Source organism: Panthera pardus, unplaced genomic scaffold (genome assembly GCF_024362965.1).
Source record: "Panthera pardus isolate Hobbes unplaced genomic scaffold, ASM2436296v1 HiC_scaffold_13, whole genome shotgun sequence".
Lineage (NCBI taxonomy): Eukaryota > Metazoa > Chordata > Mammalia > Carnivora > Felidae > Panthera > Panthera pardus.
In genome coordinates this window covers 7,564,826-7,592,197 of record NW_026526688.1, presented here as the reverse complement: position 1 = coordinate 7,592,197, position 27,372 = coordinate 7,564,826, and the positions used below count along the sequence as shown (strand labels likewise).

The following is a 27,372-nucleotide window of genomic DNA, read 5'->3' as shown; positions in this document are numbered from 1 at the left end:
TTTCCTTGTGGTTTACCAAGATATTTGTAAATACATGGAGACCCAGGTCCTGCAGGACTCTGATCTCTATGAGTTAACCATTTGTTTTTCCCCTTTCCTTTGTTCTTGGGCAGCCAGGAGAGCCTGAGGAGTATCACACACTTCCCACCTGGTGGGGAGAGGGGTGCGTCTGTGGCACCCTCATCAGGCAACACTTAGGAGTCATGAAATTGGATATCTGGCTGAGGAAATACCTAAGCAACGTGTTGAAGGGATGGCCTGGTTTCTCATCACTGCTGCTATTAAATGCAAAGAGAGAAATGACTGAAAGACAGAATTGTTAATCAGAGAGGAAGCACAATCTAAACATTTAGAAACTCTCAGTCTACCCCGTTGAAAGGAGTGAACAAAAGCCGGTTCGGGAGAGAACACATGGGTGTGGCCAGACCAGAGAAGATTAGGAAGGATGGGCCACCTCAGCAAAAGCTACCAGCTATTCCTCAAGACGTGGGTGATTAGTCAGCATCTCCGCAGAAAGCAGGACACCGTCCTATGGAAAATTCACTCCTGAAGGCATTTCGGAGATCACAGCACTGAGCTCCCATCTCTGGCCCAGAGTGCACAGGCCTGGGGGGTGGCATGATTTCTAAGGAGCCATCTGGTGCCTGCTGCCACCTCACATTGGAGGTTCTGCTCCCTGTCCTCAAGCTCCTGGCTCCTCAGCAGACCCAGGTGCCCCACAGGCCTCAGTGTGGTGGGCACTGTGCCTCGCCAAGCTGTGGGAGCATGGCTGCCTCCACCTAGATTTCAGAGATGCCCTGGAGAGCTGCGGACCCCAGGCAGAAAACGACTGCGAGTGTGGGGCCACCACAGGGATCCCTCAATAGGGTGATGCTTAGTGGAGCCATGGGGGGCATGGCTGTCCCCAAGACTCCAGACTGGTAGAGCAAGCAGTGTGCATTATAGCCCACGGGGGCGGTAGGCATGTGACACCAATGCATGAGAGCCCTTGCACGGGCTGTGCCTAGAGGAGGCATGAAAGTGGGGACACCCAGAGACGTGGGGGCAGGGATGCTTGGAGCCCTAGAGGCCCAAACCCTGCCCTAGTGTGTCTGGAAGGTGGGACCTCCTGTGCCCCAGTGGGTCTGAAGGGTAGAGTGTGGAGCCAAGAGTTTTCTCAGCTTGACCCTACTGTGTTGTGCCAGGTGCTGGGAATCCCCACCCCTTTCCCTAGGGCAGTGTGCTGACATGTCAGGAGCTGGGCACATCTCCACTACTCTCCCTCCCTCCCTGAAGGAGAGGTCTCAGAGTTAATTCACCTTTTACTAATGCCACATTGTCCAACCAGCTGGTGAGCTCCATGTGCTGGGGGGGGGGGCGGGGAGGGGGCACACAGGGCATCATCGGTGTGAGCACTCAGGCTGGTTGCTGGGGTTCATGAATGGGCTGGAGAGTGGGATCTTCAGGCTAGTTATTGAGATCCACGTGTTGGTGGCTGTGAGTCCTGCAACTTCTCTTTGTCCTCATGTGCCCCTGGATGATGTGTAGATCCCCTCAGCATGCTGGGTGGGTCGAGACATAAATGGACCTGTCAGGCAGTGCCCCAAAGCACTGGGAAGCTGTTGCTACTGAACTACCTCCCCTATGAGAGAAATCAGAGGCTGAGGGCATCTCTCTCCATGCTGAGCTCTGCCACCTTGGAGCAGGGGTGACAGGTGACAGGTAAAGCAGAACTCTCCTTCCCCTTTTCCATATGGCTGTTGTCACATTTTGTACAACAGTGGCATGCTACAATCTCTCATTGGGGCTCCAGAGCTCTCAGAAAGGTATTTTCATCCATGGCTGATGTTTCAATCAGTGTTTCTGTGGAAAGACAAGATCTGGGACCTCTTGCTCTGCTGTCGTACTTCCTGAACTATTTATAATGATCCCTTATAGTTCAGTATTCCTAGTCCAGTATTTAGAGCCTGAACGTAGTTGGAAACATGCAACATACACACACCCTCTGTCTCATGGAAGTTAGTCAACATATTGACTTGCTAAGCCAGGTGGGGCATGTTCAACAATCAGAAAGGTTTAGACAGGATGTGGAGGCCTGGTGTAAGTTTAATATCAGAAGAATGTTTTGATTAAAATGATTTAAAACGTACCAAGAGACAGAAGATGTTATTACTGTACACGACTAATTAAAAGATACTTATAGGGAGATATTCATGACTTAGGAGATTATTCTTTCATCAGCAAGAGAGAACTAGGTGAAAGGTGGGCCGAATATATCAGTCTGTCCAGCAGCTTTCTGGAACCGGCCTCCAGGTTTCTTTCCTCAGAACTACAGAGTCTGATCATCTCGCATTGATGGCAGTTGTGATGTGGCCAAAGCCTATTGTTCTTACAAGGTTGTGAACTCTTTCCCGTGTATCTGTAAGAGTTTTATCTTTCTCTTGTAATCCTTCTCCCCCCAAAACTATGATTCCATCTCATTAAGATTCCATCTCATTAAGTCTCTCGGGTTTTTTCCTTAGTTATATGAGATGTAATGGTTCTAGGATAAATCAGGATAACAGGTAGTTTGGGTCGTCTCTAGCATGCCACTTCCGAAGTGTAAATAATGGGTGCCATACTGTTTTAAGTGAATTAAGTCAGATTAAGGGTGTCTTCTAAACTCTTAGGCTGTGGAACACTCACAGGAAATTAGTCTAGTTGAGGAACAAATATTGTGCACCCTATTTTGTGGAGTCTAGGTATGGATAAGTAACATAGGATTATATTGACTTGGCTGAGAGGCTGTTTATCATATCACCCCCCAAAAAGGCCTAGTCTTTGTAAAATAAATGCAACTCAGGTGTGGTGCTTATCCAGTTCATCCCCGAATGGTGGAGAGGAGGGAAAGAGGAAGAGAGAAAGAGAATCAGGGTCTGTCCCTGTTTACACAGTGAACAGATAACCTGTGTTATGTCTCCAGTGTTTTAAGGTCAAGTTGGCCATAACGTGAGTTAAGACTATACCAAATGATTGTAGAAAACGTCCACACTCCACCAATGAAAAAACAAAACCAAAGAAGACTTCATAAATACTGCATTAAAGAAGAAAGAAGGGGGGTCCTACTACCAAACCATATCTATTTAGTTATCAAAATTTTCTACATGAGTGAAAAGGAAAACTCCTCCTGAGAATCTGCTTTGAGTTATGTAATTGGGTTGACGTCTTCCGACACTCGGGACAGGAAGGTGAGACCTCATGACACTCGAGCTGAAGACGAATTTATAGTCAGAAGTTATGCAGCATCAGGGGGTGCCTGGGTGGCTGTCAATTCAGCGTCCGACTTCAGCTCAGATGATGCTCTCACAGCTCTTGAGTTCGAGCCCCTCATTGGGCTGTGTGCTGACAGCTCAGAGCCTGGAGTCGGCTTCAGATTCTGTGTCTCCCTCTCTCTTTACTCCTCCCCCACTCATGCCCTGTCTTTCTCTCAAAAAATAAACATTTAAAAAAAATTTTTTTTAAAGTTATGCAGTATTAGAATGTCTATTTAGAAAGGGATACTGACAGCACACTCTCAAAAGAGGTCACTATATTTTTACAATAAAATGTTTAGGTCCTATGAAAAGGAGTTATTTATCTTAAGGAGTAATAGCTGGAGACTCTAAATGATCATGATGTTTCTCGACAGGAGGGAAGCATAAACGTCTCTTTGTTGGTTGAAGTTTTACCTTTTAGTGTACATAATACACATTTTTGTTGATCTTCAAGCTCTCATTCTCTCTCCTTTCTTGTTTTCATTTCCTTCCAATTATCTGCCATATAGTGAAAATCCTTGTGTATTATCCCAAAATGATTTTCTCCTGCCCCATTCCAATTTTCCACCTTAGCCCAAGCCATAGCTCTTCCCACCCCTGTTATTTTCTGTATTTCCTCTGTATTTTGCCTGTGCATTTTCTTTGTAGTCTCTGTGTGTCTAATTACATTTTGTATAACTGTATCTTCAGGTTTTGTTAACCTTTTGGTCTTTTGTGACAAATTCAAAAAACATTTTTGTTACATAAATGGGCTTTCTCACTTAAAATTAAAAAAAAAATTTTTATGTTTATTTTTGAGAGAGAGAGAGAGAGAGAGCATGAGCAGGGGAGGGGCAGAGAGAGAGAGACAGAGAATCTGAAGCAGGCTCCAGGTTCTGAGCTGTCAGCACAGAGCCCGATGAGGGGCTTGAACCCACGAACCATGAGATCATGACCTGAGCAGAAGTTGGGCGTTCAACCAACTGAGCCACCCAGGCACCCTGGCTTTCTCGCTTTTAAAGAGATTGTGTGAATCTGAAGATGAGTCACAAAGAAGTAGTATCTGGAGATTTGAAACCCATATTTATTTGCTTTTATTGACAAGGGATAATAGGAATTGGTAATAAAGCTGGAAGCGTTTATGTATATTCCAGTGTTTTAGGTACAGAAACTTTCCTTCTGATGCTTTCCCTAGTTTCATTTCAATTTATGCTTAAGGGGTGCTTGATAATCTGAATAGATAAGTGGGGTTGGAATTGGAACCAGAATCCACCAAGATCTACAGCACTTCCATCTTCTTTTACAGGCTCCAATCTGATCCTCTGTGATTTTGCAGATGTCTCTTCTGCAAATGCCAGACAGATTTAGACAATGGTTTTCAGCAGAAGCCATACCACTTCTTACTGCAGAAGAAGAGAGGCAGTGAAATAATTAGTTCACGAGTGGAGTGTAAGACCCCGAGCCCTGTCACGTGTGAGGGTGGACATATTCTGGCGGGACCAGTTCTGTGTGCAGAAAAGAAGCTGGACAGAGGACCTATTCAATTGTCCCATCACCTTCACTGTCCTTTTCTACCCAACAGCCCAAAAGTTAACAACCCCGTCCTTCCTTCTCTCATAAATTCTTGGCATTGCTAATTTTTGCTTCAGTAAGAACATTGGTAAATGTCAAACTGGAACAAGGGGGTGGGCAAAAATACATGTCAACATAAAATTGTGAGGAGGCAAAAATTAAGCAAGAGAGTTTATATGGGATCAGAGAATTGCAGTTTGGGGTACACAGATTTGAGTGGCAACTCAGAGAGTGTCCTACTAGGAAGCAAAAGTTCTTAAAGCAAAAAGGTTTTTTTTTTTTTTAATTTTTTTAATGTTTATTTATTTTGAGAGAGAGAGCATAAGAGAGTGCACAAGTGGGGTAGGGGCAGAGAGAAAGGGAGACAGAGAATCTGAAGCAGGCTCTGCACTGTCAGCACAGAGTTCAATGTGGGGCTCAAACCCACACACTGTGAGATCATGACCTGAGCCAAAATCAAGAGTCAGACGCCCCACTGACAGAGCCACCCAGGTGCGCCTAGAGCAAAAAGGTTCTCAAAGCAAAAAGGGAATGCGTTATATACGTCATTCACAAAGAATTTTTGATTGGTGTTGGCGGCAGCAAAGCTGATCTTGACTGAATATGGCTGGTTGCTAAGGCCATCACTAAGCAAAATCGCGTTCTGTAGCCAGGTGTTCGGGCTGAGTCCGTGGAATATTTGCGATTGGCCCAGATCAAAAGTTTATGGCTCCGCAGGTGAGGGCGTGCATACAGCCCACCTCCTAAAGGGCCTCCCGGCTCCATTTTAAAACCCCTTAACATAAGTGACCCCATTTCATTTCCCTTTCACATATATGTTCTAAACACACCGATTCCTTCGTTGTTGCTCCTTTATATGGATCTTCGACAAATATTTGCTGAGCATCTTCCGGTCACCAGATATTTTTCTTTGCACTAGCAACAGAACAGTGAAAATGGAAGAAATGTTTCTTATTCTTACAGGACTTAACTTCAGTGAATAAAATCTGACCATGCAAAATTAGGTTGCTAAGCTAATTTAGGAAAGCGGTGTTTAGAACAAAATAATACAGTAACTGACCAGATATCGTCTGGAGGATGCAGTTAATGGAACGGACAGAGAGAGGCTTTCTGAGGATGTTGCATTTGAACTGAGGTCTGAATGATGGGTGTGAAGAAGCCAAGCACGTATTCGTGTGAGGGCATGTTAAGCATATAGAATAGCTAGGTCCCTTCCTTAGTGTATTGGAAAAACAGAAAGACCTGTGTAGGTGGAGCACTATGGAAAAAAAAAAAGGTTTGGTAAGAAATGAGATGAGATAAGACAGAATGAAGATCATGTGTGGTTCACAGGCCAGAGTAAGCTTGCAGGTTCCTGGACCTGATGCAACAGGTGCCTTAGGAATCCGTATGCCCATTCTCCTTTTAAAATGTTGTTTTTTACTTGGGGCACCTGGGTGGCTCAGTTGGTTAAGTGTCCGACTTCAGCTCAGATTATGATCTCACAGTGTGTGAGTTTAAGCCCCGCGTCGGGCTCTGTGCTGATAGCTCAGAGCCTGGAGCCTGCTCTGGGTTCTGTCTCCCTTTGTCTCTGCTCCTCCCCCACTAACACTCCGTCCCTGTCTCTCTCAAAAATAAATAAACATTAAAAAGAATTTTAAATGTTTCTTTACCGTTCCCATCTCCTTCTTTCTCCTATCTGTTTAGCTCGGGGGGAAGGTGAAGTTTCAGGAAAACAGATCATGTGGATCTGTGGTGGTACTCGTCTGTTCTACACACACCAGTTGACTCTAAAAAGCTGAAAATTTGTCATCATGTCCAGGCCATTCTTTTCTCCAGATGACTCACATTAGAGCCAAGTTAATTTAATAGGAAACTCTCTAATGGTAGAGCTGATGACCTGGCAGTACAATCCTCAAAATCACTGTCCAGTAGAAAAGCCACCTAAGGAAGAGGTAGGAGAAGACAGTTAATAGCTCCAATTGGTTTCACCTCTGTATTGAGAATTTGCATAGTGTCAAGGATTTCCCACCCATGATGTAACTGAAGGTCCACTCAATAATGAATAGATCCCATCAAATAAGAATTTTTCAGTTGTCACATTACTTTTACTTATATTTGCCTATTGAGGCCATTCCTAGCTAAGAATGGTAAGACAGTATTTTTAGATTAAAATTTGGTGATAATGTCCCTGTTTACTGTAGCAGAATGACATATACAATATACCCAGTGGATCGAGTAATTTAAATATGTATTTGGAAGGAGAGAATTGAAAAGAAAATCAACATTGATTTCTGATAAACATTATTTTAAAAATAGGAAGAGGAGAATATTACCTTAACCAAATTTCAATTCATCTGAACATAAAAAATATCCATATAGCACTTCATAGTAAAATACTAGCCTTAGTCCCATGAAAATCAGAAGGCAAAGAAGAATGTCCACTGTTGATAGTGTATTAATATGTGGTAGGGGAACAGCCCCTTCCTCAGGAATGTGGTGGAGGCCTTCTCAAAACAAAGGAAGGCAACGTAGCCCAATCAACTCCTATACACATATCCATAGCTCTGACACAACTCAGTAACTTTGTCTGTGTCCATCCAGACTGTATGTCTGTATGTGACATTCCTCACGACCCCGTGACGTAGACCACCTAATCAGATAGCGTGTCTGGATGTTACCATGTGCGGGAGACGAAGAAGTAGAAATTGTATGAAAGGCTACGCCCCGCTGCATTCGGGGCTCAGCCTTTTGATTCTTAGCCCACTGAGCCTGTGCTAGCACGAATAAAGCTGCTTCCTGGAAGGAAAGGCCTTGATGTCCCATGAGAATCCTGCTACAAATAGAGTTCTGAAATTTGTGGACAACACCATCAGTGATAAGAGGTCAGTGATGACTTGAGCATACTGGTTTTGCTCTCCTTCTATTCCTCCCCAGATGCCATTGGAATTATGTGGGTAGCATTTTGAAAGAATCTGTAGGAGTGCCCCAAGGCACAGAGTACCATCAGTACATCAGAAACAGAAGTTCCTGGAAGATGCAGAACAAATATGATGAGACTGAAAGAACGATTTAGGCTTTTGGCCACAGTTGCAAATTAGATACTCTCAAGTGACTGCCGTCATGAAACAAATGGATCGTAGTATCTCTGAAACACCGCTATTCTTGAAAGTGGTAGGCCAGTGTCCTAGACTACTCGCTCCTTCAGGAAAAACAAGTCTTCGAACTGAAGCTTGAGCAGTGGGGCTCTGCACTGGTCGGCTGGCTGGGGTGGGGTTTCTAGAAGGTCATTACTACTATCAGCAGTGCTGACGGCGGTCCTTACTCCTGGAATAGCAGCAGTGGCAGTTTGTTAAGCCTGCAGCTCCTGCACTGAGAAGATCATGGAGGAGGTTTCATGGTGGTAGCTTTGGATGGTAACAGAGACACATGCTCAACTTAGATCCATAGGATACTGGTGGACTAAGGACAACCAATGACTTCACCATGACATGATCAGCAAGGTAAGGTACCATGAGCAAAAGTGAATGAAATAAACAACATATTTGGGCCCTCAAGGACCAAAAGTATTGGCATGACCAATGTGACAAATAATTAAACATCTATGTATCACATTGTTTAAAGAAATAAAACCTACTATCACAAAGCTGTACGAGCAACAAGGAGGTAATATAGATGATAGAATAAGTGGGCAGTTTCAAAAAATAGAAACTTCTAGAAGTGAAAAAAAACTTTTTTGAAAAAAGAAATGAAGGTATTAATGACCAATTATTAGACACAAGTGACAAGAGAATTAATGAATGGATACATCTAATTTATTTACCCAGAACTTAGTACTGATACACAACGTCTCACATTTATTAAATTAAAAGCCGAGACAAGAGAGGAATAAGAGGAGGAAGTCTTAAAGAGATTCTCTGGAAATGATGGAAAAAATACAAATCCACAGATTCAAGATAAAAAAGCACTCCTAACTGATAATATAAAAGAGATTCACATTAAGTTATAAAACAAAACAAATGGCAGATCATAAAAACTTTGGGGAATAAAAGGACAAAACACTTAAAATGAAATTAAGCCTCTGACTCTTAATTTTGGCACAGGTCATGATCTCACGGTTTGTGGTTCGAATCCCACATCAGGCTCTGTGCTGACTTGGCTGTGCCTGCTTGGGATTCTTTCTCTCTCTGCTCCTCCCAGGCTCACACTCACTCTGTTTCTTTCAAAGTAAATAAATAAAAACTTAAAATTAAAAATTAAAATAAAAAAATAAATGATAAGCTATGGCAGTAAAGTGAAAGTCAAAGAAGATGGACTGTGAGAAAATACCTGCTGGGATGGAATTGTGTTCTCAGACATGCTTTCTTTCCAGAATAAGGATAACATTTACAGACTCACACATAAAGACTGAAATGACTCACCACCAATATATCTACCTCTAAGGAAGTTCTAGAGGACATACACTATGAAGAAAGAATTTAACACAGACAGAAGGTGGCCTCAGAGCCAAGGTAGAATTCTAGTAAATACCATGAAATTGATGACAGTAATAATAATACTCTCCAACATAGGAGGTTTGAAAAAGGACAGGAGTGAACTTCTACTTCTGTTTAGGATGTAAAACGTTACAAAAGGAATTGCTCTTTTCCTGAAAAAGAGAGCAAGCTGGATAATTCATAGATCACAGTTTGTTAAAAGCTCAGCCCAGAGCTGAGTGCTCAGAGAAAGCTAATTAACTAAAATCCAAAGTGATAAGGCCCTACTGAAAGGGGAGGGAGTGACATCACCACGGTGGGGGTGTGGGAGAGCCCAGCTTCCGTCCCCCCATGAAGATGAACAATTAGCTATCTGTGAGCAAAAACCACCCTGGAAGAGCTCTGCCTGTGCACTCAAGAAGCCACAGAGCAAGACAGTGAAACAAAACCCTGAGAATAACGTACACGAAGGGAAAGAATGGCATCAGATTACCTGTGCCATCCCATCCCCAAGGTCAGCATGCTCAGCCCCAAGGGGGATGTCCCCATCTAGAAAGAGCCCCCCTATCAGGGAAGGGAAGAGGCAGGTGAGCCACAACTTCCCTAGCCTTTGGGGGGCCTCCTGAAGGAGCTGTTTCAGTTTTACCCCACCCAGACTGGCAAAGCCGTGATGTGTGGAGGTGGCTAGGAACAGAGGAGAAAAGCAGGGGCTACCATAACCACCACATGCAGCTGGTGACTGCTGTCCCCAGTGACTTGCTCTGCCAGGACCCCAGCAACTTTTGCTGTAGAAGAAACCAGTGGCCAGAAGAAACAGAACCCTGAAGTTTCACTGGGTTTTCACCCCACAAAGGTCCTTGGTCACTGATGCCAGCCACTGAGTCCCTTCCTACTCCTTCCCCTGCCCTGCCCTGCCCTGCCCTCACCAGAGCTGGGAACCTGCACCAGCATCCAGCCTAGGCCTCTGTGGCTTCTCTAGTGCAAGACATTAGCGTAGACCCCCACAACTGACCCTCATGCCACGTGTGCACTTTGAGGCTGTGCATTTGCACACCTCTGGTCCGATGCCTGTTTTTGGCCTCCGTTGCTGTGTCCGCTGATGGTGAGATCCTGCAGTCATGAAAATGCACACCAACAGTCAAGGGCCCCACAGCAGCTTACGGACCTGGATTTGAAAAGTTGAAAAGGAGGGGACACTCCCAAACTCAATTGACAAGGCCAGCATTATTCTGACAACAAAGCCAGATAAGAACACTTTAAGAAAACTGCAGACCAAGGGCGCCTGGGTGGCTCAGTCGGTTGGGTGTCCGACTTTGGCTCAGGTCATGATCTGATAGTTTGTGAGTTCAAGCCCTGCATCGGGCTCTGTGCTGACAGCTCAGAGCCTGGAGCCTACTTCAGATTCTGTGTCTCCCTTTCTCTCTGCCCCTTCCCTGTTCATGCTCTGTCTCTCTCTCTGTCTCTCTCTCAAAAATAAATAAACATTAAAAATTAAAAAAAAAACCTGCAGACCAATATTCTGGATGAAGATAGATACAAACCTTCTTAACAAAATACAGACACACTGAATTTAACAGCACATTAATAGGATCATATACCATGATCAAGAATGACTTTTCCTTGGGATGCAAGGATGGCTTAGTTGATGCAAATCAATCAATGTGCTATTCCCCATTAATAGAATGAAAGGTAAAAATCATCTGATTATTTCAATAAGTGAAGAAAAAGCATTTGACAAAATTCAATATCTTTTCATGTAAAAACACTCAATGAATTGGGTGTAAAAGTAACATACATAAACATAATAAAGGTCAAATATGACAAACCCACAGCTAACATCATACTCAGTGGTAGAAGTCTGAAGTCTTTCCCTCTAGATCAGAAAACAAGCAAGGGTTTCCACTGTCAATACTCCTATTCAGCATAAGTACTAGAAATCCTTGCTAGAGCAATCAGGCAAGAAAAAGAAAAAAAATGGGTCCAAATTGGAAATGAAGAAGTAAAATTGTCTCTGTTTGCAGATGACATGATATATATATGATCTATATAATTAACTCAAAATGGATTAAAGACTTCAGTGTAAGACCCAAAGTTGTAAAAGTCCTAGAAAAAAACAGGAAAAAATTTGCCTTGACTTTGGTCGTGGCAGTGGTTATTTGGATGACACCAAAAGCACAAGCCACAAAAGCAAACATAAACAAGTGGGACATTAGCAAACAGAAAAGTTCCTACACTGCTAAAGAAATATTCAACAAAATGAAAAGACAGACTACAGAATGTGAGAAAATTTTTGCGAATCATGTATTTCATAAGGGATTAATATCCAAAATATATAAGGAAGGCACATAACAACTCAAAAGCAAAAAAAGAAACCCCTCAAGTAATCCAATTAAAATATGGCAGAGGACCTGAATAGACATCTTCCCAGAGTAGACTACCAAATAGCCAGCAAGTACATGAAAATGTGCTCAACATCACTCATCATCAGAGATATGCCAATCAAAACCACAATGAGATGTCACCTCATACCTGTTAGAATAGCTATCATCAAAAAGACAAGAGATAGTAAGCACTGGTGAGGAAGTGGAGAAGACATGGCACACTGGTACATGTTGGTGGGAATGTAAATTGGTGTAAGCACTCTTCAAACAATTAGAGAACTACCATACGATCCAGCAGTCTCACTTTTGAGTGAAGGACATGAAATTACTGTCTTGAAGAGATATCTGCATTCTTATGTGGATCAAAGCATTATTCAATTCACAATAGCCAAGACATGGAAACAGTCTAAGAGCCCATCAATGGATGATGGATGATGGATGAGAAATCTGTTGTGTATATAAATATCGAATATAATTCAGCCAGACAAAAAAGAAATCCTGCCATTCATGACAACATGGATGGACCTTGATGGCATTATGCTGTGTAAAATTAGAGAAGGACAAATACTGTATGATCTAACTTATATATGAAATCTAATATCAATCTCATAGAAACAGACTGTGGAATTGTGGCTGAGAGGTGGGGAAACGGGAAGATCTTGGTCAAAGTGTACAAACTCTAAATTATAAGATGAATTAAGTTCTGGGGATGTAATATACAGCATGGTGACTATAGTTAACAATTCTATATTGTATACTTGAAAGTTGTTAGGAGAGTAGAGATTTAATGTTCTCATGGGAACAACAACAAAATGGTAATTATGTGAGGTAAAGGACATTACCTTACCATGTGTGGTAAACGATTCACAATATTAACGTGTATCAAATCATCACATTGTTCATCTTAAACTCACACAATGTTATATGTCATTGACATCTCAGTAAATCTGGAAAAATTAAAAATTAAAAGAAGTAAAAGGGAGGGGGCCCACATGTGTTTTTATGTGTGGATGCACGGAAAGAGGAATCAGCCCCTTCAGGAGATAAAAAGGAAACAGCTGAACTTCAAACAAATGTTTAAGGTCTGAGTGTGGGCTTTTGTAGCATTATGGTATCACTGGGTCCCAGATACATCAGACTCACTCTTTTGTCATGCCATTCCATTGAGTGTTTTTTAGAAAATCGGGTGGAGAGCAACAGGTCTGTGACCTGTTGGAGGGACAGGCACGTAGGGGCTACTGAAATTTGAACCCGAGCAGAATTGTGAAGTCTCACCCTAAGGCAGAGACTTTGTCCCTGAGACAAAGTCTTGCCCTGCCTCGTACAAGGCAGCAGCTGTGTGAAACTGTAGAGGATGTGGAGAAGGTAAGAGAATTCCCTCACGGGTACACAAGTAGAGAGTCTAATGCAGTCTGATGCATGGCAGGGATGCCAAGGGAGATTCTGGAGACACTCTGACCTTTCACTGAGTATGAAGCAGCTTCTGTCCAAGGCTAGACATAGACAGGAGCCCTGAGGGGGACCTCCTAAGGTGCACATGTGGAGGCCTACTGAGGGTGGAGGGGATGCATCAGAGCCAAGAGTAGGTCCATGGAGTGCCAGCTACGGCACCCTGTGATGGGGGAAAACTGTATGGAGGGATATCAGGAATTCAGATTTGGATATGTTACCTTTGAAATTAAACCAGAGATAGAAATTATGCCATTGGATATTTGTTACAAGTCTGGAGTTGAGAAGTCCAAGAGGAGAATTCAAAAGGATGGGACTAGCCCCAAGGAGTAGATGGGGAGAGGGAAGAGAAGAGGCCCAGGAACTGAGAGCTGGGTCTCCCCAATATGGCGAACACTGGGACAAGAGGTGGGAGTAGCTAAGGAAATGGAGGAGGCAGGTCCAGGGAGGCAGGCTGTGAATCAGGTGAATGCACTACCCCGGAAGCCAACTGAAGAAAGTATATGATGAAGGAGTGAGCGACCATCTGTTTTAAATGCTGATGATTGGCCAAGTAAGGTCACAACAGTTGGTGACCGTTAGATCCAGCAATGTGGGGACCCTTGGTGACCAGCAAGCACAGCTCACATAGCAGGGAGAGGGTCGGGAGAATGTCTGCTCAGAATATACTTAGGGATTCGAGAAGAAGGACTGGAGGTGGAAAATGTGGATGACTATCTTGAGGTGCTTTACTACCAAATGGAGCAAAGAAAGAGGGTGCTAGCTGGCATTGGAAGAAGAGGGGAAAAAAAGTTTGTCGTTTTTTTTTTTTTTTAATAGGAGAAAGAACAGCATGCTTGTATGCTAACGGTAACAATCCAGCAGAAATAAAATTGATGATATGAACATGAGGGAAGAATTGCCACTAGGGATTGGTTTCTAAATGCACAAGAGGGAATGGGACCCAGTGTGCAAATTCATCCTACCCTTTCCTTTTCTCTGGCTGTCTGGGGCATCTGCTGTGATTTCAGCCTGTTCAATCCTGAGGTGGTTACTTTAAGTATGTCTCATTTTTTCTTGATCAGTGTCCCCAGATTATTAGTCTTTAAAACACCAACTTTTTGTTTTGGTGATTCTTTTACCTATTTGTGTCTCTTTCATGTGTTTCTCTAAATTCTAACTTACCTTCATGTAGCTTAATTCAGTGTAATTTCCTTGCTAATTTTCATATTGATGTTTCCTTTGATGCGTGCTTTTTGTAGAAGTATATTTCTGCATTTCCAAATATTTATATTTTTGTTAATGATTTCTGGCTTAAACAAATTAGGTTCAAAGAAGTTGTTCCCCAATTTTGCAAAATTTTACTATTTTATTTTTTTCCAGCTTTCCTGAGATAAAACTGACATATAACATCGTGTAAGTTAGAAATGTATAATGGTGATTTAATATGCTAATAATTTAGATTTTTAAAAATTTTGATGCTTGCTTTATGTTTGAGTGTATGGTCATTTTTATAAATTCTTTGGCTGAACTGAAAAATGTGTATTCTGTAGTCGGATGTAGTGCTTTCAGATTCTTTCTGAGAAACCCGAGGGAAGGATCGGTTCCATCTCATTGGTTTGTAGATGGCCATCTTCTCATTATGTCTTCACACTGTGTTCCTTCTGTATGTGCCTGTGTCCAAATTTCCTCCTCTTTTAAGGACACCGGTCATATTGGCTTAGGTCCCACCGTAATGACTTCGTTTTAACTTAATCACTACTGTAAAACCCCAGTCTCCAAATATGCTCACATTCTGAGGTACCAAGACTCAGGATTTAACATACGCAATTTTAGGGGTGCCTGGGTGGCTCAGTTGGTTAAGTGTCCAACTCTTGCTTTCGGCTCAGGTCATGATCTCATGGTTCATGGGATCATTCCCTGTGTTGGGCTCTGCACTGACAGCGTGGAGCCTGCTTGGGATTCTCTGTCTCCCTCTCTCTCTGCCCCTTCCCCACTCACATGTTCTCTCTCTCTCTCTTTCTCTCTCTCAAAACAAACAAACAAACAAACAAACAAACAAACACCAGGGGCTCCTGGGTGGCTCAATCAGTTAAGCATACGACTTTGGCTCAGGACATGATCTCACAGTCTGTGAGTTCAAGCCTCATCTGGGGCTCTGTGCAGACAGCCTGTGGAGCCTGGAGTCTGCTTCCAGTTCTGTGTCTCCCTCTCTCTGCCCCTCCCCCACTTGCTTGCGTGTGGGGGCTCTCTCTCATAAATAAACATTAAAAAAAAACTTAAAAGATGCATTTTTGGAGGGACACAATTTAGCTCATAACACTCTCCTTTTCTTTCTAACCTTTATGATTGCTTACATTGTAGGTGTTTTTGTTTGTTTTTTGTTTTACTTTAGTACCATGTAGTTGAGTTTATTTTTAAAATAAGCACTGACCATCTTCGATTTGAAATAGAAAAGTAACCTGTTTGCATTTTAGTGTCATCACTGATATATTTGAGTTTATTTCTACCATCTTTCTTTTCTGTTTGCCTAGTCTCTGTTCCTTTTCTCTCACTCAATTTCTCTTTTCTACTGGATTGTTTTTAAGCATCACATTTTTTTATTAGTTGGGAAATTAAGCCTTTGTCCCCATTCTTAGAGTAGTTCTCATAGAATTAAAACTTATATTCTTGGAGTGCCTGGGTGGCTCAGTTAGTTAAGCAACTGACTCATCATTTCAGCTCAGGTCATGATCTCATCGTTTGTGAGATGAGCATGGAGCCTAGGCATGGAGCCTGCTTAAGATTCTCTCTCTCTCCCTCTCTCTCTGCCCCTCTCCCCTGCTTGCTCACTCTGTCCCTCTCAATAATTAAAAAAAAATATATATATATATATATGTATATATATATATATATATATATATATATATATATATATGGCAATGACTTTACAGCTTTGTCATCATCATTGAACTCCTCCCGATTATTTACTTTTGTTGTCAACTATTTCAATTCTACTACTGTTTTTAATTCCTACCACTTTCAAACACTTAATGGGTTTCTAAATTTGTTCACCCCAGTTTGAGAAGAGTATATTTTCACCTAGTAAAGCTGAGGATTCATATCATAAGATTCCATTCTATCCCTAAGATGGTGCTCCAGGGAAACCAAGACATATGTGAGAGAATTTTTAGAGTAAGATTGTTTATAATAGCCAGCAACTAGAAAAAAAAAGAAGAAATTTCCCTCAAGATTGCAATAGTTAAGTGTGTCATTACTGTTGTGTCAACTGCAAATAAGAATAGTCAAGTGTTTTTCATTTCTAGTTCTTCTACTTCATTCATTTTCTTGTCTTATTGATTTGTCATTGTACTTTATAATAATTATGAGCATCTGTATATAGACAGGCCATTACCTATTTAGCTGTGTTTTGATTGATGGGAATCAGGTATGGGATCTCCAATCTTTTGTTTTTATAGATAAAGTTGTGATGATTAACATTATACACATGCTGCTTTCATATAGATGATACATATATATATATATATGATATATATATATATATATATATAGGTGATATATATATAGATAGGTAGATTATATATATATATATAGATTATATATATCTATAGATAGATATATATAGTCTATATATATCTATCTATAGATATATATATAATCTATATATAGATATATAGATATAGATATATCTGTATATATATATATATATATACAGATATATATATATCTATATATATATAGATATAGATATATAATCTATATATAGATATATAGATATATATAATCTATATATATCTATCTATAGATATATATATATATGTGATATATTCCCATGGGAATGGATTGCTGGGTCTAAAGCATTTAAAAATTTTGTTGCCTGTTCATCTTTCATCATGTAAAAAAATGTTTAGATTCCAGTACTGTTCACTTTTCATTACTTCTGTTTTTGAATGAGATGAGTTTTTCCCAGACCTAAAGCTTTGTGTGGCCTTATGTGCCAGGAATTAATTTGTGTTAACTCTTACTTTTATTCAGACCAATAGAGATAAGCAAGTATAACATTACTCACAATACAATGTCTCTCTTACCCTTCCAGATTCACCTATAGATTATGTATTGCGTATATATAGCTTTTTTACACCATTCTTGGTTTAATCTGAATTATCTGTTTGTCAAGTCCACTATTGGCCCCTGGGATGCTCTCACTAATAGCCCGTGAATTCTGTTTTTGTTTTGCTAAGGAATGTTTTTGAGTTTGTTCTTAGGGTGTGCCCTTACCTTCTAGAAGTGTTCTTTGCTGGAACCTCATAAGAAATGGAGACATATGCCTCTTTTTCTCACATTCCATCTATATCCTAGTTTACTTGAAGATGCTATTTTCAATTCTTTTTCTCATTCATGTTGTTTTTTGGTGATTTCTAAGCAAAAATGATGGGAATGCTGAAAGTCCTTTTATAGGCTCCATTTATTAGAATGTTTGTCTTACACTCTCTCAGGAACCTCCAGAAGGTCTTATATTTATTCTTAGAAGAATAAGCTATCCTCAGTTTCCAGGTTATCTTCAATTTCTTCATTAGTTTTATAGATACTTCTCTTTAAAGGACTGGAAAATGACAAGATGGATCACAACTCTTGTTAGCCTTATGTGAAATAAGAAAAAAAAAAACTATCCACACTCTTTTTCTTGTTTATTCAGTGTTTACTTATTATTATTTATTGAGCATGTGTGTTTGACTATATAGTTCATTCCTGATTGAACTGCTAGCATGAACCACATTTTCTTCTAAATAAGAGTTCATTTTCATACCAATCAATTTGACACTCAGAATACTAGTTTTGGGGTTACTCTGAAGGACTCCAGAGCTGTAAGCAAAGGGAAGAAAGAGACTGGCACACTGTCACAAACAGGGGACTGATGTTTGTGGGCAACGAAAATGGTGAAAGCATCCCAGCTTCCACATATGTATATTTCCATGAAAACTTATGACCTCCCCATTTCCTTCACCCCCAGCTCTTGGGAACCACCAGTCTACTCAGTGCTTCCATGAGTTTAACTTTTTAGATTCCACATATAAGTGAGATCGGGCAGCATTTGTCTTTCTGTGTCTCACTTCTGTCATTTGGCATCACGTCCTCAGGTTCCTCCATGGTATTGAAAATATATGGATAAATCTTCATGCTGTACACCTTAAATATATAAATCTACACTTGTGTATCATACCTCAAGAAAGCTGGGAAAAACTTGTAAAAATAGCCTTGATGACCTTATTTTAGTTCCAGCTTTACCAAATCTTCGGGTGGCATGTGATTTCTTGAAAGTCTTGTTGCTGTTAGTTGACATGGTTTGATGTTCACCAGCTCAATATTTTAAATTCACTGACAGGCTCCTAGCAACTTTTCTCCATTTGCTCAGTCTGTGTGGTGTTTTTTCTGGTTGTTTCAATGGTATTCTCTTCCTTTCTCTTCTCCGATTCTGTCTTATTCTCTCATGTCCTTACTTCCATTTTCTTATCTTCTCTATTTTGTCTTCTCTTTTCATGCTACTGGCTTCCCCTAAGCATTACCACATACTCCTGAAGATTTAGACACATATTACAGAACAGTGACATGACTCATGCAGGGATTTCACATCTGAATATCAGGCCCATGTCTTCAAGGTTATATGCTTCTACCTGGAAGATGCCTAGGTTCCTAAAACTCAAGATGTTGAATCTGGTCCTCATTCTGTCCTTGTCTGAGCCTCAAAAATGAAGACACATGAAAACATCCTCCTCACTGTATTTTCTTTCTGGATTAACACCCTTTGACTTTATCCAGGAACCCAAGAATTATCATTCCAGAGCATTCATTTATTCATTAACTATAATCAATGATAGCTCTTTCACGTTCCCTCCACGTGTCCCTTCTCTTCATCCAGAGTTATTGCTCAGTTGTATTCTCTTACAGGTAAAGTCCCATGATCATTCCCTTTTAGGCTGCCCCTTCCTGTTCATCTTCTTCATTTCTTAAAGAGATGTTTCTAAGGGTAAATGAGTCTGTCCATTCCATTATCAGAGCCACACAGTACATGGCAAGCCCCTCCTGCCCCAGCACGTGGCGCTCTGTAGGCTGCCTCTGATTCTCTTTGCCAGCCTTCAGGCACAGTCACTTTGCCTCAACATCCCTGCGTGCTGAACCTGTAATACACTGTGACCATCACATCTTGGTGTCTTTACTCATATCCATTCATGTGTCTGAAGCCCCCTGCAGTCCTCAAATTCACTTTGCAAATCGTCTTTCATTTGCAAGCATATACAATCGTGATTTCTTGTTAAATCAATGTGGGCTTTTTTTGTACTTCGACTAATCTCACAAAAATAATTCATTCACTTCCTGTCTAACCTCGTGTTCCGAAACATCTATGCTTTAACTTTTCACTTATTTTGTAATAATTTTTTTTACATTTTTATTTATTTTTGAGAGACAGAGCACAAGTGGGGGAAGAGCAGAGAGAGAATGAGACACAGAATTAGAAGCAGGTTCCAGGCTCTGAGCTGTAAGCATAGACCCTGATGCAGAGCTCAAACTCACAAACTGTGAGATCATGACCTGAGCAGAACTCAGGCGCTTAACCAACTGAGCCACCCAGGCGCCCCATGGATGTACTCTTCTTGATTCAGCCTATCCTTAGAGTTGTCAACAAATTTAGCAAAGGATAAAAAGAGCAGTGTGTGGACAACATGGGAGATTAACATTGGAAACTCCATCAAAGCAGGAAATATGTCCCTATTTTTGTCACAGTATAGTTCCTCAGTGGACACGATAGTCCACTTGATATATTATTACCTAATATGAAATTTAGAACAGTGCCTGGCAGTTAGTATATCCTAAACAAATTCTCCTTTAATGTCAGAAGAAAGTATTTCCAAGTGCAAACATACTGATTATTTTGTCTGATATGTGTTTTCTTTTTTTTTTTTAAACATTTATTTATTTATTTTTGAGACAGAGAGAGACAGAGCATGAACGGGGAGGGTCAGAGAGAGAGGGAGACACAGAATCTGAAACAGGCTCCAGGCTCTGAGCTGTCAGCACAGAGCCTGACGCGGGGCTTGAACTCACAGACCGTGAGATCATGACCTGAGCTGAAGTCGGCCGCTTAACCGACTGAGCCACCCAGGTGCCCCTGATATGTGTTTTCTTAACATGCTTGGTCCAATTGATAGCAGCTCATCTTGTATGACATACAAATTATTTAAACTCTTTCCACATAGTTGATTATCAGCCTCTGCAACTCTGACATATTCTTTTCAGATGCATGTATGAATACTTAAATTATAGAATTGTGAAGTATTTCTATGGACCTCAGTCATCTCATCTGAAAATGATGAGTTTGAACCTGATAACCTAAAAAAATTTTTTTTAATGTTTTATTTTGGAGAGAGAGACAGAGAGACAGAGAGAGCAAGCACGAGTGACAGAGGGGCAGAGAGGAGGGAGACACAGAATCTGAAGCAGGCTCCAAGCTCCGAGCTGTCAACACAGAGACTGACACAGGGCTCGAACCCATGAACCACAAGATCATGACCTGAGCTGAAGCTGGATCTCCTTAACCGACGGAGCCACCCAGCCACCCCTGATCCTGATAACTTTTAATTTCCATCTTAGCATTAAGGATTTATGATAGCAGAGCATCTCCTTTGGTGTTACTGTCTCCATTTCCCAGCTCAACCATTTCTTCCACACAGCTTGTGGATGAGCACTCCAAAGGATGTGCTCCTCCTACTTGCTTCATTTTGGGGACCAGATATATGCTTTGGCACCTATATTCTTTAGCAGATATATGCTTTGGCAGACCAGTATTCGGTCTTCTCAGTAACCCTTCCCTGGGGACTGTAATCCTCTTTCTAAAACCCTATTCTGGGTCTATGCCATTTATGCAGAATGACCCTGTGGCCAGTTTGGCCGGGATAGTTCTAATTTCTGTCTGCTCTTGTGATACAGTTATAACAGTGCTCCATTTGCTTTATTTTCCAAAAGTGTCTGTTTTGGATGAGAAAAAAAAAAAAAAGACATAAGATCAACCTAACCTTACTTTTACAACTATGAACATACCTCTCCCATAATGAGAGCTGTGTATCGTTACTTCATTTTGACTCTGAATTCTTTTGGGAGCCAAATACTTACATGACAGATTCCCCCAAGAAACACCCTTAGCACTAGATCTCATTGATGGGATTCCATCCTTCTCTTCCTCTGACCTCGTGAGTAGATCTAATGGTAGATGCCTCTGAAATCCAATCCTTTTAGATCTGCCTGTCTATGAATCAATTGTCATGCCTCACCAAGGCGTCCTAAGTACAGAGTAAGGATAAACAGAATGTGACTGCATCAGGCAAAGGAATTGTCTCTTTCCTATTTCACCGCATTATAATCATACTAACGAAGCTGTTGATATCAGGTTTATGAATCTTGTCTGACCTGCCAGATAGCTTTCTAGATAGCAGACCTGAGCAATTAGCCACCGCCTTACCTGGGGATAAGAGTGTCAAAAAGAGGAGCGCGAAGAGAAACACATGGAGTCCCATGGCTGAACGACCAGTGAAGAAAAGAGGCATTGACATGCTTAGAGCCTGGGGTTGCTGAGCCGGGCAGATCCATGGCTATTTATGATGCTTCCTGGGCCTGTGGTTTGTTCTTGGTTAGTAGAGCCTAACAAAAAGGGAATAAGTCAGGCTCCCACAGGAAATCTCCAGGGCCAAAGTACACAAAGGTGGTGATAACTCATGGACGAGAAAGCAGAAGGTCATACTGTCCATTTCCCACACACTGAGGACATCCTCATTGTGAGCTCTGTTCTCCAGTAGGCTCCATGCATGCATGCATGTACAATCATCGATCATGCCTTATGTATCTGTGATGCATCAGGCAGTACAGCAAAACCCAGGGCTACACCAAATCCATCACAATCAGATAATGGGAGATGGAAAGTTAAGTGAGTGTGGGCAGTAGTCTAGGTAAAGGACACAACCCAGGAGAGACGGTGGTTATTTTATATAAATCAATAGTATTAGTTTCTACCAAAGGGTAGGAGAGGGGAGGGGTAACGAGAATGTCAGGAAAGGCTTCGTAACAAAGGTGATACGGAGCATGCTTCAAAAGAGTTCCGTGAAGCATGCTCCGTATCACCTTTGTGTTTCATCTTTATAGCAACACTGTTATGTTGAAAGCATAATCCAATCTCTTTTTATATGTTATATCCTTTTAACTTTTTAGTATTTTTAGTATTTATTTAAGTATTTGTATTCTAATTAAAACCTGGAATTGAATCTAGAAAACACGGAAAAGCATAAAAACATTAAACTGCTTGGAATTCCACTACTGAAATTCAATCATAGCTTAAGATTTTAGGAAATTTCTCCCAGTATAGGTATCCTTTGCTATCTCGGCAGAATAATCACTATGATAATTGTACTTCATTTTAAACTACATTGCACTCTGTAGATAAAAATCTACTCTGTTGGATACTATGATTTTCAGCTCCTCTGATGGTGCCCAGTGACCCCTGCCTCCTTTTCTTCATGCCTTTGTGCAGTCTCCTTTCCTCAGAGGAGGCTGGACATGGGAATAGGATACCGCAGAATGGATGGGATATTACTTTCCAGATTGGGTTACATTTTTTTCCATCTTGGGCACCCTCTCTAACCCTTATTCTGGCTTATTCAGTTGCTCTGAGTAAAGCGGCTGCCATATTCTGAGCTGCCTTATGAAAAGACCCTTGTGGCAAGGGACTGATGACTCTAGCAATTAGCTAATGAAGACCTGGGGCCTGTCAACAATGACATAGGTGAGCTTGGATGCAGATTCCTCCCATGCACTCACAGTCCATCCTCCGGGTGAACCCCCAGTCCGGGCCAAAAGCTGGACTGTGGGTGCATGGGGGCCTCCTCAGAGCCCTTGAGCCAGAGGCACTCACCTGAGCCTCACCACATAAATTGTTTACATAGTAAATTCTTGTTTTTTCAGGCTTCTAAGCTTGGGGTAATATGTTGTGCGACAATAGACAGCTAATAATACAACAGTGCATCTGTCCTCTGGCAAAAATGCTTTCATAGGGCATGAGTTCAGGTGTGAGGATGCCATACGTGTCACAGTTGTGTTTTGGGTCTTTTCCAGCCGCGCGTTAAAGAGGGGGACGTATAAAAATATGTAAAATCGCCACGCAAATGACCCTATCAACCTTGTGTACAATTAGGCGTCTGAGTGTGTGTGTGTGTGTGTGTGTGTGTGTGTGTGTGTGTGTGTGGGAGAGAGAGAGAGAGAGAGAGAGAGAGAGAGAGAGAGAGAGAGCGATGGGATGGGAGAGAGAGAGAATAAAGAAATACCATCAGGAAAAAATGATTGGTTCAGGAGTATTCCCTGTGATAAACAAGCATTGCTGTTTCTTTTTCAACTTTATGTTCGTTGTTGAAAGAAGGAAGAACAATGAATACTCCATGATAAAACTGTAAGAGACATTTTAGATCCTGCTGAAAAAAATCATTGCTATTGGTAATAACCATAATGAGGAGGTGAGCAGAGACAATGACAGTGGTCAGTTACAAAGTCCATCTCATGTCACCAGGAGCTATATAATCACAGGGAAAGAAAGCACACAAATACCCATTTACAGCTTTTGCTTCTTTGTTTCTTCTCTTTGCTTCATTCAGAGATTCAGACAGATCAGCGCTTATGGCCAACTGATTCTGAGCCAGCAAGAGCTATGAGTGCCAAATCCACCACATTTTTGGATTTGAACCTGGCGGATCTCACACATTTTCTGATTCCCTCCCAGTGTGGCCATTTCACTTTTGCTCGACTCCCCCTCCCTTAATCCAACCATGACTACTGTCTCACCCCCCTTCTCCCACCACCAAACCTCACTGAGCCACTGACCATTTAAAAATTTTGTCTTGTTTATTTTTTATCTTGCTAAATATTATTTTCATTCGTTCTGTACCTTTACTGCACTGTTTTATTCTTCATTTACACCCCAGCACATATTGATTGCGGTGTAGAAGGAAACACAATTCCTGTAAGATTTTGTTGTGTTCTGTTACATATATGGACCTACCAGTGTGTCATATGTTAAATAATGAGGAAATTGACCGTTTTAAGTCCTTGAAATTGTACTAAAACGCTTGGCGGATGTTTAAGTAGATATCGAAGAGGATTTTAGTGATGCTCTTCTGCTAGTGGAGAAGCAAGAAACACGAAAATTATGTTTCAGTGGATACACTGCAGAGAACAGTCACCGTCAGAATTGTTATCACATTCAGTTGAATAACACTTTACACTTTACATTATTTTACATCATAATCCCGTATAGTATGTAGAAACGTTGGCTTCTCTGCTAGGTAAACCAGTATAAGGAAGATTTTCATTATCATTTCCTTTCTGGTTATTAAGAATGTTCTTTAATTATTTTATGCTTTCTTACCTTAGTGTTCATTTCGTTATTAAATTCCAGTTACACTGCATGAGGATCAAATGTACTTGTCCGTGCTATTTTCACTTAGAATGATTGGGGATCTTGGGTCAGTTCTCCTTTATGTTCTGTAGAAAGAGAAATTGAGGGGCGCCCCGTTGGCTCAGTCAGTTGAGTGTACCACTCTTGATTTCAGTTCGGGTCGTGATCTCAGTTTGTGAGTTCCAGCCCCACATCGGGCTCTGCGCTGACAGCGTGGGGCCTGCATGGGATTCTCTCTCTCTCTCCCTCTCTCTGCTGCACCTCCCCAGCTTGCTGTCTCTCTCTCTCTCTCTCTCTCTCTCTCTCTCTCAATGCAAATAAACTTTAAAAAAGAAAAGAGAAATTAAATTATATCTCACATTGATAATGTTTAGAGTTGAACATATGTTTTCTAGATTTTACTTTACGAACCGTTGTTTTAGATCCTCTATAGTCTTAATGTATTTTTCACCTACTTGATCTATCAATTGTCAGTGATGAAATACAGCCTCCATTACGCTTTGTCTCTTTATCCGTTAGGCACCTAGACCTGTCTGACAGATTTAGAGGATGACGAGTAAGTAGGAGCAGCAACAGAAGGGCACAAGTAGTAGCCGTGACAGCAGGACTTATAGGAGCCGGGATTCAGGTGACTGGAATATACTAGTATTTTGAACAAATTTAAAACCAGATTGGTTGCACAGGTAAAGAAGGGCTCAAGGGAGGGCTGAGGTTACCCAGAGATGATGGCAGGCAGCAGGTGCTACCCCGCAGGGGGACACCAAAATGGAAGGAACCAAGAGCCTGCAGAGGGGTCTCCCAGCTCTCCAGCTCCTGAGGACGGACATGCCGCCCAGATGTCGTGGGCATCCTTGGAGCTCTGAGAAGAGACTTCTCTTCCTATGGAAAGGGGACAGGAACTAGCTGTTGCTGGTGTCTCTGTGTGGGCACGACGAGGTTGGCTCTGGCCGTGCCCTAACAAGGGGGACACTGCAGCTGAGTGGTTAAGGAAGCTCTTCCCCTCTTCTCCAGGCTCCAGCCTCCTCCCCCTCCCCAGTGCCTGATGTTTGTTGTGACTCAACTGGAAGCAGGTCAGCAAAGGAGTCTGGGAGGCGTAGTTTGCCAGCCGCTGTCCCAGCGTCACCGGAGCACTCTGGGACACAGTGGTGCCACCGCAGAGACAGCATTCCACATTTTGAATAGTGATAATTTCCTCTGACGTGCAGATGTTTTAAGTGATTATGTTGTACACTCATTTATAATTGCTTGGATGCATTTTTAAGTCATCTAGGGAAACAGAGTTCCACGGCATCACGCAAAAGATTAACCATGGAACGGGGAGTGAATTCATCAGATTCGTTTGGACAATCAGACCTGATTCTGGTTGGGCCAGGAATCTGGTAGGCTTAGGAAACAATGGAGAAGCGAAAGCAAGGGACAAACAGTCTGTAAGAAAAACTATGTTAATAATGACGCTGGAGTGTCCAAAAATTTCTTTCCTATGCTGCGTGCCCATGAATTAAAGGCTATGCCTTTAATTCAGAAGAATAGATGTGGGAGTGGGTTGGTGCCTCATACCTACTTACAGGTGATCTGGGGTCTCCTAGGGAGGCCAGGACGTGCTCTTGAGGCAAGACATTGATCTTCTTCTGGTTCTTCTCATTGCCTCAAAGCCTATAGCAGTTTTTCAACCTCAGCACTGTCGACATTTGGGGACAGATAATTCTTATTGCTCTGTCTTCAAGGTCATCCCTGTCCACCGTAGGGTGTTTAGTATCATCCCTGGCCACCGGCCATTAGACACCAGTAGTGCCTTTCTAATGGTCAGAACTACAGTGTCTCCAGACATCGCCAGTTCTGTGCTGGGGCCAAACCTTGTCCTGTCGGGACTTCTGGTTTATGACATCTAAATCCTCATGCAAGGTTTGTTTTTCTCTGGCTGTTTGGACCAATTCTTAGGGCTGAGGCTTGGCTCTAGCGTTATCAGGGTGCAGCTGACTTTGAAAGAACCTAGGAAGAAATGAAGGTTACATGAATGTATCCGGAGTGGGGCCTCACGGGATGCTTTGTCTGCTACCCCGTTATCAGTGCACAGGGCTTTATACTTTGGACTGTGAGAGAGAATGAGGTGGGTTCTCTGCATGACTGGACCTCCTCGGGGTTGTTGTCTGCCCCTGTAGTTGAGCCAGGCCTCAAGAATCCAGGGAAGTTATGGGGATAGAAGCTGTGGTTACTCTGGAGGACCATGTTCTAGGTGGACAAATAAAACAGATTCTTATAAATGAATCCTATCATGGCACTGCTGCTTAATGAAAAGGAGGCACAAGTTATTAGAGTTATGTAAAGGGAACAGCAAAACTCTAAGACAGGAAGACATGATATTTGCTCTGTTGTATTTTAAGTCAGAATTATTGGGCTATCCCTTATACGCAGTAAAATTTTATTCATTAAAATTTGGTGTACATTTCTTTCTTGTTTAAGTTTATTTATTTTTATTTATTTGTTTTAATTTTTGTTTTTTGAGAGAGAGAGACAGACAGACAGAGTGCAACAGGGGAAGGGGCATAGAGAGAGGGAGACACAGAATCCAAAGCAGGCTCCAGGATCCAAACTGTCAGCACAAAGCCTGATGTGGGGCTCGAAGTCATGAACTGTGAGATCATGACCTGAGCCATGCTTGGATGCTTAACTGACTGAAACACTCAGTCAAGTGTGCCCCTATTTATTTTATCAATAATAGGTGCCCCTATTTATTTTTTTTTAGTAATCTCTGCACTCAACATGGGACTCAAACTCATGACCCCGAGATCAAGAGTCAC

The 27,372-nt window shown here is 41.7% G+C and overlaps 1 protein-coding gene across 1 annotated transcript; it reads right to left on the bottom strand.

Moving 5' to 3' along the window:
* Nucleotides 1-4,448: 4,448 nt before the first annotated feature.
* Nucleotides 4,449-25,423, bottom strand: LOC128776420 (beta-defensin 109-like). Its single transcript, XM_053900672.1, has 2 exons — nt 25,291-25,423; nt 4,449-4,654 (listed from the first exon to the last, which is right to left on the bottom strand). Exons 1-2 carry the CDS (start codon nt 25,421-25,423, stop codon nt 4,449-4,451), a joined length of 339 nt encoding a protein of 112 aa, XP_053756647.1.
* Between the last annotated feature and the right edge of the window lie 1,949 nt (nt 25,424-27,372).